Source organism: Anopheles coustani, chromosome 2, assembly GCF_943734705.1.
Source record: "Anopheles coustani chromosome 2, idAnoCousDA_361_x.2, whole genome shotgun sequence".
Classification (NCBI taxonomy): domain Eukaryota; kingdom Metazoa; phylum Arthropoda; class Insecta; order Diptera; family Culicidae; genus Anopheles; species Anopheles coustani.
Window position 1 is genome coordinate 570,728 of NC_071289.1, and position 9,990 is coordinate 580,717.

A 9,990-nucleotide genomic window follows, 5' to 3' on the forward strand; every position below is an offset into this window, starting at 1 on the left:
AACGTTTTCGTGGCATAATACATCCCTTTGAGGAAGCCACCGACGCAGGAACAGATTCTTTGGTGGGTTATCCATTGTGGTCTCCCATTTCCACACTACTTTATAATTGAAGTTCTTGAAGGCTTCGATGAAGGCATTTCGTTTGTTCTTGGGTAGTGAAGACGCTCTCAGGACGGAACCAAACGACACGACAATCACTCCTTCATGCGCATCATCCAGCAGACTTTGAAGGTCTTGTGGTAAGGGTTTGGCACTTCCGATGTGGACCCCGCCTATTTCCACTACTGCTGGTACTAACGGCCTCGCACCACTTAGCGTGTAATGTTGGTTGACGAGAATGAGAGATGTATTTTTAACAATTTCGCGAACGTCTGGTACAGCAGCGTTAGGAAACCTTTCTCGCAGTAATTGGTTGTCGCTGTTTTCTACGATTCGATACAACAGCTTTACTGCTTTCGTAACGATCCAATTCTCAGCTCTTTCCAACAATGACATCTCTTCAGCAAATGTGCTAAACTCGGATGGGATGTATGAGGGGGTATCAGGAAGACCAACACGATCATAATGCCAAGGCATCAGCGCACAACTGCTCAACCCCACGAAGGGTACCTCCAATAGCCAACTCACTCCCGCCATACAATCGGTAGCGAAATATTCCATCACTACTAAGTCATAAGGATGAGATTGGTGTATTTTAAAGACTTCTTCAATTGCCGCCGACGTCACCGCCGCTTTGCAGCTACTTATTCCCCATGATGCCAGTTCGAAGAACTCCTTAAAGTTATCTGTAAAACTCCTTCCAGTAAATTCCTTGTGAAGAGAAAGCAATTGGTAAGTTACACTTTTCAAAAAGCTACTTCAAGTTACTTGTATCTCCAATTACCTCTAAGTTGAAAGCGTTGGTAAGAATCTCCTGTCCATCAAAGCGCAGATCGTAGTAGTTTACAACCGGATTTGGGTCTGGAAAATAGCTTACCACTGTGACGTAATGGCCCGCCTCTGCTAGACCTCTCATAATGGGATGAAATACCTTGAAGTGGCTCAGCCCGGGATGAGGGAATAAACCCAAAATCCGATATGCATTGCCGGAGCAAGCCAGGGTTACCAATAATATTGCAACTCTTGTGCAATGCGTCATGCTGCGAATACAAAATAAATATGTTCATACTCAATCATTACTGCAACGCACGCAGTGGAATTTCAATTCGTTCTATTCGTTATCAGTAAGATAGTACCATGTGCATCGCTATCATCATATGTAACGTTGGTATTTGATTCGGTCAAATTACGAACGCTTATCAGTCACATAGTTCAAAGTGCATTATTGTCGTGCAATCACACCTACTAAATTAGTGCATTTGGAATTGTCTAAATAGAATTAGTCTGAATAATCTGCAAGGAATTAATAATACGACCTCGTTAGTATAATTTATGATACATTTTGTCGCATTACTTATTTTTACTATCTTTAACCGCCCAAATCGTACAAAACATTCGAATCTGAAATTAGTGAATCATTTGACAGCTTGGCTCACTAGGCACCTTTCATGTTGGTCCTCCTATGACATCGTCACTCACTAGGCACACGGTCATCGCTTTGGGTCGCCATTTTTGTAGTGACTTACAGTCGCGATTTCAAAGAATGCGAAAAGTCAAACATCCCGTGGAGTGCGTTTTCCGAGCGGAAATGTGCATCTAAAAGCTAACAATCAGCAGCACAAATACGGCGTCCCGGCAAGAACAAGCATGAAGCCGTGCTGCGAAAGCAAAAAGGTGATGGAGGACACTGCAGTGAACGTGCAGAGAACGAGTGATAAATATTGTACGCATCAGCAGAAGCAAGCCAGTGCAGCAGCCGCCAGTGGTAACATAGGCAGTGTTGGGGGTGGCGGCGGCAGTGGCAGTGGCGGAACCGTGAGTGCAAGTGCAGGGTGTTCAGGCAGTAACAATAATAATACAAATAACAGCAGCAGGAGCAATAGCTGTAAATCGTTTCCCATAACGCAGCAGGCTCCTTCCCATTTGGTGACGCCAACGAACCATCAATCTCGAGCGAGATCTATCGATACAGATTCTAATACACCTTCGGCCACCGACGCTACCGTCAATTCTGTCCCAGCACCAACAGCAGTAGCAACAGCAGCAACAGCATCTTCTCTGCCGCTAGCTTCGTCAACATCGTCAACATCGATGAACGCCGCGGCTACGTCGGAGTTGAAGATGGTTGTGGAAAACGAGCAGCGACAGCAGTCATCAAAAAATCACGTAGACCAGTCGGCAGTGAAAATGATTGCTAAAAATAAGGATCAATGTTCAACGCCGGCGAAGGACAACCATGCTAGTGTCTGCAGTTCAGATAATGGTAAATAGTCGTAGTGTGTACTTATTTCATCAGCAATTCATATGTTGCCTTAGAAAGAAGGAAACAAGTAGAAGGAGTATTCCGCTTCAGAAATCCTGTGTGTTTTACCCCCTCCCCGCGATCCTTGTATTGTAAAGAAGTTGATTCGCAACAGAGGTAATCTTAAAATCTATATTTGTACGTTGTTCAGTTTGTGTTTTATCCAAACGGTTCTTTAACAAAGCGCATTTGTAATTTTACATCAATCCATGTGAGTAATCATAACATCCACCATGACGGCACTCGTACAATGCACGTACGTCGTACGTCGCCCTTTCGTCCACGCGGTCAATATGCATCAGCATGAGCTACAGAACAGTCCCTTTTCTCGGCCTCTTACAATCACCATTGTTTCTTTACGTCAGCCCCCACCCGTTCCCCCGCGTGTCGTATTTCTCTATTTAATGATGCGCATTAGAGTGACTGTGAGCGATTGTTGATATGTGTGTTTTTGCAAGCCAAAGATGCTTTAAGTATCGAAAACCATTCGTCCTTCATGTTACTTCATTTTTCTCAGTATCCCAAAAAGTGGATATTCGGTTGCTAAAGAACATAAAGGGCCAGTCTTAAGACACATGATGTCTTGATGATCCAACGCATAGACAGTTGACTTTGAATAAGTCATAGGTTGGCTAGATGTACAATTTAATTTGTGTTTCGTCGCTATTTTTTACCCATCTCAATAACCTTAAAACCAAAACTCCAGAGTGGTTGAATTACATATGTTAACATGTTTTGGTTTTGGTGCATATATATCATTCCTTATAGTGGTATTTAAGCAGTAAGCATTCACCGCAATGTTGACCTTCAACGTATACCGTACCTTGTATTTTTTGCACCGAGTATTCCTTTTTTTCTACTGTGTCAAAAGTAAACAAACTACTCAACGCATTGTTTCGTTTGCTCAGTCACAATCAATGTTTAATCAATATTTCTATTTTAGTTGGTTTTTGTTTTCTTTATCTTGTCAACATTGTAAAATTGCGTGTGGGAAACCTTATGAGATGTTTTTCATATGATCATCCCAATTGATGCATATTATATTCACTAAATGACGATTCATCTATTGTGTTGGAGAAATTATTGATCATCTTATTCAACAACATGTTCTGCTCAATGTTAATGATTGCTAATGACCGTTTTTTCACGAATAGGTTTATCAAAGAGCCACAAAAAGAAAAGGAGCAAAGAAAAAGATCGAGAGCGAGATAAGGTAAGTTACATCACGTAAAAAATGTACAGGACGTCAAATTCTCAAGTTCCCGCATTTCTTTTCTAGGCCCGAAAACGACGTCGTTCCGAGGACGACATATCCAACACGGAAGGGAACAAAAATGAATCTGCTAAGGAAGTGAAAAATGGCATTCCTAATCCTAGCACGAGCGCCCCACCGTCCGGTCATACACCCAGCAAGAATGTATCATCAGCTGTGGCCAATGTAGCATCGCATCCTTCTTCTACGTCCCCGCTTCCTGTTGCATTTATGGGCCCGGTGTCAATACAAAACAAGGAAAATCATCATCAACAACAGTTGGCCGAGTTTGCGGCGGCACACCAAGCTATCAAACTGGAACTCTCTATCGAAACGACACCATCGATCCCAGCGTCAGCAGGTGCTGCCGCCGCACTGCTCATCAATCACGGTGCTCCGGTTATGGTTGGTACCTCGGCCACCGCTGCAGCTGTGGCAGCAGTGGCTGCCAGTTCCAGCACCCCGATATCTCCCGTCAATTTGCTGCTCAATCTGGAACGTAGCAAAAATGATCTAGCGAACGCCAACGTCAAGAAGCAGGATGTGTTTATCAAGAAGGAGTACCTCCCGGCCAAGACCAAGTTGCTGACAAAACAGGAAAAAACACGAGATGATGTTACGAGGGCGTTGAATTTTGGCGATGGAAACGAAAAAACAAGTGGAACCACTACACCAACACCAATTAGCACTACAGCAACGACTGGCACCGGAACAGGGTGTTCGAGCATCGGTGGAAATAGTGTAACGCCAAATGCCACCAGCAACAGCAACTCCAATACCCTCATGTGCGTCGCAAACAACGTAACGGTGCCGGGTGGCAACATCAGTACAAGTACAAGTACACCCAGCTTCGCGCTAGCAAGTAGCAATAAAGCGAATTCCAACATTTTAATCAAGATCGACTCTCCCAAGAACGCCGAAGAGAAGGTCATCGTGAAGAAGGAGCCCGGAATAACACAGCCCCTGTCTGGAGGAGCTTGTCCAAATGCAGCGTCTGATGAGGGAGGCAAATTATCGGTGGTGTTGGAGGATTTAAAAGAAAAACCCATTAACGGTACGCCATCCAACGATGGGACGATGGGAAAAAGCTTACTAATGTCGGTAAAAAAAGATGTCCAGCGGATCTCCGAATCGCCCGTTAAGCAGGAATTGCCCCTATCCGACAACACCACAGCATTAAACAATTCCTCTATTGGTGCGTACAAAGTTGGCTCCAATTCATCCACCTCAACATCGGCGCATAAAAGCGGAAACGGTGGCACGACACAAAGCAGCAGCAGCAGTAGCAGTCGGGAATGCTCGCGTTGTTACAAACGGTCGAAAATCAAGCGTGCCAATATTGGTATTCAATGCAGACGGGGAGGAGGAGGAGGCGGAGCTAGCTCGTCGAGCACATCAACATCGGTTGCGTTGCAAGAAGCACACGAATCGAGCGCTCGCATCGGCTCCATCAATCGAAGCTCCAATTGCCATTTGCGTTCCAAGCTACTCGAAGGGCTTAAGTATGGAAGATTTATGCGCATCGAAGTTCATCCGAACGGTGGTGCGTCTGTGGTGCATATGTATCAGGACGAAATTGGCGTCCTTTCGGAGGTGGAGATGGAGGAGCTGGTGCAGGAATTTTTCCAAGTAGTATTCGCCGAAGATGAAGACGGCTTTGCGCACCATGTGATGGGGATCGTACACGATGCGGCCGCGTATCTACCCGATTTGCTGGAGCATATGGCGGAAAACTATGCGAACCTCACGGTTAAGGCCGGTGTTTTGGGTCGCAACTCAGATATAGAAACGTGCACAATGAATCAGTACAATGAACAGGTAAGTTGAGCTCGGGAACTATAGTTCATTCTCCTCTTTTATTAACTTTAAACTACCGCTTTTTACGATTCATCCGCGAAGGTGGTGAAAAACTATTCGCAAGGAACTGTACGCTATGGACCACTGCATCAGATCAGCCTGGTAGGAAAAGTTCACGAAGAAGTTGGTGGCTACTTTCCCGATCTCTTGAAGCGTTTGGAGGATAACCCATTTCTGAACAAGGTAAACTTAGCGAATGAAAAGACGATTGCGATCCCATTGTACAAACATGTTGTATCATCTTTTCTTTTTGTTAAAACTCAGGCCATGCCTTGGGGAGAGCTTTCAATAGTTCAAATGGATCCTCGACTCTCAAACGATGGCCCGATCTTGTGGATTCGACCCGGCGAGCAGCTTGTGCCTACGGCTGAAATCAATAAAACTCCTTTAAAGCGTCAGCGGTAAGACTGATACGGAGACAACACCTTTTGATAACTGCTCACACATCGATATTTTTCTTCACAGTACCAGGATAAATGAGTTGCGGAATTTACAATATCTTCCACGATTGTCCGAAGCTCGCGAAACTATGATCGAAGATCGCACAAAAGCACACGCCGACCATGTCGGACACGGGCACGATCGCATGACCACGGCAGCAGTGGGTAAGTTGGAAGACAGTCAAGTGGATATCAGTTTGAGAAGCTAACTGTTTTTTTTCTGTTGTTTGTATTTGTGTAGGCGTTTTGAAAGCAGTCCGTTGCGGTATACCGGACGAGTTGAATCGCATAACGAAGGATGTTGTCGCGTTTGACGCACATTGCTTCCCGCATCTGGTGGAGAAACTGCAGCTTGATCTGCACGAGCCTCCGATCTCGCAGTGCGTGCAATGGGTAGAAGATGCAAAGCTTAATCAACTGCGCCGCGAAGGCATTCGCTACTCGCGCATCTCGCTGTATGACAACGACATCTACTTTCTGCCACGCAACATAATTCATCAATTCCGCACGGTAACGGCGGTGACGAGTATCGCGTGGCATCTGCGGCTGAAGCAGTACTATCCGGATCAGCATGTCGTACAGGAGATTGCTAACGGGTATGAGGTCGATCCGCCGCACTACAAGGAAAAACAAACCATCCTGCCCCACCCGGTGTCGGCGGAAGGTGAACGAAAACACACTCCGATCAAACGTTCGCACGACGGTAAACCAAAGAAGCTTGAGCCGAAGAAGGAGCCTCCGCCGCTTGCGGCCCAAACGTCACCGAAGCCTGTTAAGGTGACGGAGACGATTGAAAAACTGGCCGCGAAGGAGGCAAAAATTGACATGCGCAAACTGATACGGGATGATAAACGGTTGTCCGTAGACGGATCTCTACGCACGCCCCGAAAATCTTCTACAACCCCCGAGAGAGGTTCGGAAAAGAAATCCAACTCTGGCTGCGGGCAGTCCGGTCTCAAGACTGCATCTTCTTCGTCGACGCCGACCAAGCACGGGGCACGGAGCACGGAAGAGGCTGGGAGTAGTAGCTCGAAGAAGGACAAGAGCCAATCGTGCAGCGAACGAGACAGGGATCGTGATCGGAAGCGAAACCGTGACCGGGAGCGCGAGCGAGACGGAGACCGGGATCGCGATCGAAGGGATCGCGACAAAAAGGAAAGTCGTGATCGTGACCGGGAGAAGGATCGTGAACGGAATAAGGATCGTGACCGAGAGAAGGATCGCAATCGCGATCGGGAACGAGAACGTGATCGCGATCGAGACCGGGAGCGCGGTCGTGATAAAGAACGTCGACATCATAAACATCAATCGAGTTCCTCTTCGTCAACGCCCAGCCGAAAGTCGTCCTCGTCGTCCTCCAAGCGCAGTCACGGAAAGCCGGATCAGGAAACCGAACAGGAAAATCGAAAGCTTTCGTTCCACTCTGTACCATCTTCGCAGAGTGGCAGTGCAAGTAGTAGCCGCCGAGAGTCTACCTCGAGTGTGTCGCGGGACAAAGAACAGCCCGTCGTTGGTCCGCTTCCTATGATGCCACCTAGCAGTTCGTCGGAGGTTGATTCTATCCCCCTCACATCGACGGAAGCTGTCAGTCGCGCAACCACTACCAATTCGCCCATTGAACCATCGCAACCAAATGATTCGTTAGAAGCGACAAATATGAATGGCCTTCCCGAACAACGAGTCTCCGACGCTTCTAAAACCGACTCTGAGCCTGTGATAACTGCAACCGAAGTAAAAGTGGTGACGGCATCCCAGCCGGAAGCATCGTCTGTCGCACAAACAGCCGATGCTACTGTACCACAAAAACCGCCCCCCTCCGAACCAACATCACAACAAGACAACGGAGAACGCAGTAAATCACTTTGTGGAGACAACAGTATGTATGCCGGTCTGAAGACAAACCGAATAGTTCATCCGCCGGTAGCACCATTGGCGGCTCCACCACTTCCTATTTCTTCACCACCGCTAGCTCCTCCACCCCCACCACCTCCGCCTCCGCCACAGCAAGACATGGAGGAGGCTCCAACGAGAGATAAATGGGAAATTACTGTTGACTCTACACAAAGTTCCGCGACGAATGCCGATGACACCTCCGTGACACCAAAAGTGAAAAAAAGTATTCAACATACCGCTTTCAGCAATATAAGCAACAGCAACAGCAGCAGCAAAACCGGTAGCAGCAATTCTACTACCAGCAGTAGTAGTAGTAACCGTAGTAATACTATATCCAACAGTAGCGGTAAGATTTACAGTAGTAGCGACAGTGTTAAGAAAAGCAATAGTTGTATCACTGCAGCTGCAGACCCCGATGAGACCGCTACTGCTGGCCACAGTCATAAGCAATCCAGTGATCTGCTGAGCACGATAATAGCCAGCATGGAAAGTACCGCCGCGAATCAAAGTGCTTCGAATTTTTAAGGCCGGAGTTATGTAAGCTATTGTGCTTGTTTGGTGAGCATGGAAAACCCAGCTGTTGTTATTTATCCCCCGATTCGGTCATAGTTTTGATACTTAAATTCAATTCTCCCATCAACAACAGGCTCGTTGAGGTCTGCCACTCCTCTGACTTTCATTACAACAGCCCCGTTTTTAACTAAGGTTTATTGGTTTGTGATCTCCCCATCACGCAGTATAAAAATGTAGTGCACACTACGCCTTAGCAATAGTTATAGTTAGAGGAAAGTCTAGAAAATACTTCTGCTCGAAAACGTATGCCGAACCGCGTGGAGGGGAGAAGAGAGGTGACGCTGACGATTTTATTAATGACTTTTCTTCACCAAAAGGAAATACCCCTTTTGCGTACTTTATTCAACTTAGGTTAATGTTTATTGCAGTGTACAGTTGAAGCAAATAGAAGCACAGAGTAATCCATTGTTTGGTTAGAGCGCTACGAAAGATATGATAAATACTCCACAAATTCAAATGCAAAGGAACCGAACCCGTCAAGAAGAAGATAAGATTTTCGCAAAACGTGTCTGACACGTTATCCTTAAGTGCAAAAAGAGAATGGCGCAACCAACGAAATACACATTGAATCACAAACGAAAGTAGCACCAAACAGTTAAATTCTGTTTTTATATATTGTATGTATGTTTTAGAGCTTCCACAACTTTCGCCGAGTCAGTTAATGTGTTTTTTTTTGTAATATTTATATGATATTTTGTATATTGTAATCAAAAACGATCCTTTACTTGCGTGTAAAAAGGGTTTTCTATTTAAAAACCACTTGGAAATTTAACAAAGATGAACCATACACGGTTCGATGATTTTTATGCAAAAACCCCTTTATATTTAGGACAGCGGCCGAAATAACATTTACAACAACAAAAACCCTAACTAAGTTTTAGTAAACTAAGAGCCCTTTAAATGATGAATAGTATTGTTTAAAAACACAACAAGGATAGAATATAAACAGTGATGATTTCTCTGATGATTTAGTTTTTATTTTATGATTTATGGTTATCTTTTTGATTCTTCTCCTCCAATTCGTAAGCCCATACTTACAAACATACCAATTTGTGCATTTTATTTTTTCTACTTTTCCTGAAGTCATACAAGCATGACAGAAAAGTTTTTGAATGACCATATTTTAGAGAACACACAGTAACAATAATCAGAAGAAGAATCTAACAACACAATTTCACCGAACTACCTCCGCTTAAGAACAGCAATTAACCTGATTGTCAGGCGGTGCAAGTTTTCGTCACTTTGCATGTCGATCGCGGACTAAGTGGAACTGCATTTGCAATAAACCTAATATATTCAAGCAGATCAGGTGGGTTGAATACTCAAAAAGTCCTAACAAACCACAGTGTCGAATGCGACCACATAAGCATGGAGGATATACCAGATGTGTGTGTGCATGAACGAAAATAAGAGAATTGTTATGGATAAAATGTACCTGGTAGTTTGTAATGTAAGTTAAACTAATAATATCGAACCGTACATCAATTACTACAAACAACGTTTACATTCTAGGATGTTCAAAAACTGAGGACTTTGTCCACTACTCTTTCCCCCAGAGCGTTTTAATTTAATAA

General features: G+C 45.0%; 1 protein-coding gene across 1 annotated transcript; it reads left to right on the top strand.

Annotated features, from left to right (window-relative positions):
• Window positions 1-1,688: 1,688 nt before the first annotated feature.
• LOC131266106 (uncharacterized) lies at window positions 1,689-9,366 on the top strand. Its single transcript, XM_058268466.1, has 7 exons — window positions 1,689-2,362; window positions 3,556-3,614; window positions 3,681-5,471; window positions 5,553-5,693; window positions 5,775-5,911; window positions 5,976-6,115; window positions 6,192-9,366. Exons 1-7 carry the CDS (start codon window positions 1,747-1,749, stop codon window positions 8,366-8,368), a joined length of 5,061 nt encoding a protein of 1,686 aa, XP_058124449.1. The 5' UTR covers window positions 1,689-1,746; the 3' UTR covers window positions 8,369-9,366.
• Window positions 9,367-9,990: the final 624 nt, after the last annotated feature.

What these genes read in the sequence shown, in the direction of transcription:
- LOC131266106 (XM_058268466.1), top strand. Translation starts at nt 1,747, where the DNA reads ATGAAGCCGTGCTGCGAAAGCAAAAAGGTGATGGAGGACACTGCAGTG. An exon ending in TGTCTGCAGTTCAGATAATG is followed by an intron (nt 2,363 to 3,555) that starts GTAAATAGTCGT and finishes TTTCACGAATAG; the next exon opens with GTTTATCAAAGAGCCACAAA. An exon ending in TGAATCAGTACAATGAACAG is followed by an intron (nt 5,472 to 5,552) that starts GTAAGTTGAGCT and finishes TCATCCGCGAAG; the next exon opens with GTGGTGAAAAACTATTCGCA.